This window comes from Colobus angolensis, unplaced genomic scaffold (genome assembly GCF_000951035.1).
Source record: "Colobus angolensis palliatus isolate OR3802 unplaced genomic scaffold, Cang.pa_1.0 Scaffold284, whole genome shotgun sequence".
Lineage (NCBI taxonomy): Eukaryota > Metazoa > Chordata > Mammalia > Primates > Cercopithecidae > Colobus > Colobus angolensis.
Genome location: NW_012116088.1, coordinates 4,083,942 through 4,085,258, shown reverse-complemented (window position 1 = coordinate 4,085,258; position 1,317 = coordinate 4,083,942). Strand labels below are relative to the sequence as shown.

Sequence of the window (1,317 nt, the reverse complement as noted above, 5' to 3'; positions counted from 1 at the left end):
CCCGAACAGGCCAAGGGCTTTTCTGCCTTAGAATCTTTGCACCTGCCATTTCCTCTGCTTGGGAAATGTTTGTCCCAAGGGAGTTGGGTAACTTGCTAGCTCACATTACTTAGGTCTGTGCTTGAATGTCACAGATGTTGTCTTAACAAAGAAGAGGCAAGAAAAGCCACTTTATTATTTATTAAACTCCCACAGAGTGCAGTATTACTGTGTGCCAGACCCTGCTTCAAACACATTTCATGGACTATAAAACTGCATCTCTGAGCAACTCCATGGAGCTGGTAGGAAAAACTTACACTTAATGGGTGATTACCATGTGCCAGGTATTATGCTAAACACGTTGTAGATATTAACTCACTTAATTCTCGTAACAATCCCATGAAGTAGGTACTGCTACTATCCCGGCTTTACATCTGAAGTACGGAGTTGGGTAACTTGCCCCATGTCATCCCAGATGAACGAAATTTGAACCCAGAGCTTAGCCACTGATGCCAGTTGAGAGAAGGAGTCAGACTTAAGTTGAGTCTTCAGTCTTTAAAGGTGGTTGACCAGGCATTTGTCAGAATTAAGAAGAAGATGTAGGACACCCTTTTCCAGGCAGAGGGCATTGTGTGCACACAGGTATAGAAGCGGGCAGCCCACCCTCATGCGTTCCAGGAAGCAAATGTGGCTCAGGTGTAAAGTGCCCGGTTGATGAAGGGAGTTAGGGGAGGGAGTATAAGGACCCTGCCCCCTTAGGACAACTGCAGAGGATTAAGGTGGCTATTTCTCCCTAGAGGTGGAGTGGGTGGGTCACTGCACAGGAGCCTTGAGCTTTTAAACTCTTATTGGTGTAACCAGCCACTGAACTCTGAGGCAACGGGTTGGGGGTGGGAAGGGAAACATAGAAAAGGCAAGTGAAAGAGAAGGGGAGGTGCAGTTTCAGAACCCAGCCAGCCTTTCTCTTGCTGCCTAGCCTCACGCCGGCCTCATCTTCGCCCAACCGACCCCACCTGGAGCCCTATGGCCAACTGCGAGTTCAGTCCGGTGTCCGGGGACAAACCCTGCTGCCGGCTCTCTAGGAGAGCCCAACTCTGTCTTGGCGTCTGTCTCCTGGTCCTCCTGATCCTCGGCGTGGTGGTCGCGGTGGTCGTCCTGAGGTGGCGCCAGCAGTGGAGCGGGTCGGGCACAACCAGCCGCTTTCCTGAGACCGTCCTGGCACGATGCGTCAAGTACACTGAAATCCATCCTGAGATGAGGTGGGTTGGCGACTAATGCGCACCGGTGGGCACTGCGGGGACAGCAGGGCCTGGCGCGCGGGGGAGCCGCCCAGATCGC

General features: G+C 52.2%; 1 protein-coding gene across 1 annotated transcript in view; it reads left to right on the top strand.

Moving 5' to 3' along the window:
• The first annotated feature begins 852 nt into the window (after positions 1-852).
• The window catches only part of CD38 (CD38 molecule), a 73,352-nt gene continuing 72,887 nt past the window's right edge, over positions 853-1,317 (top strand). The window contains exon 1 of the mRNA XM_011948829.1: positions 853-1,238. Coding sequence (XP_011804219.1) covers positions 1,003-1,238 — 236 coding nt within the window. The 5' untranslated portion in view covers positions 853-1,002. The remainder of the gene's footprint in view (positions 1,239-1,317) is intronic.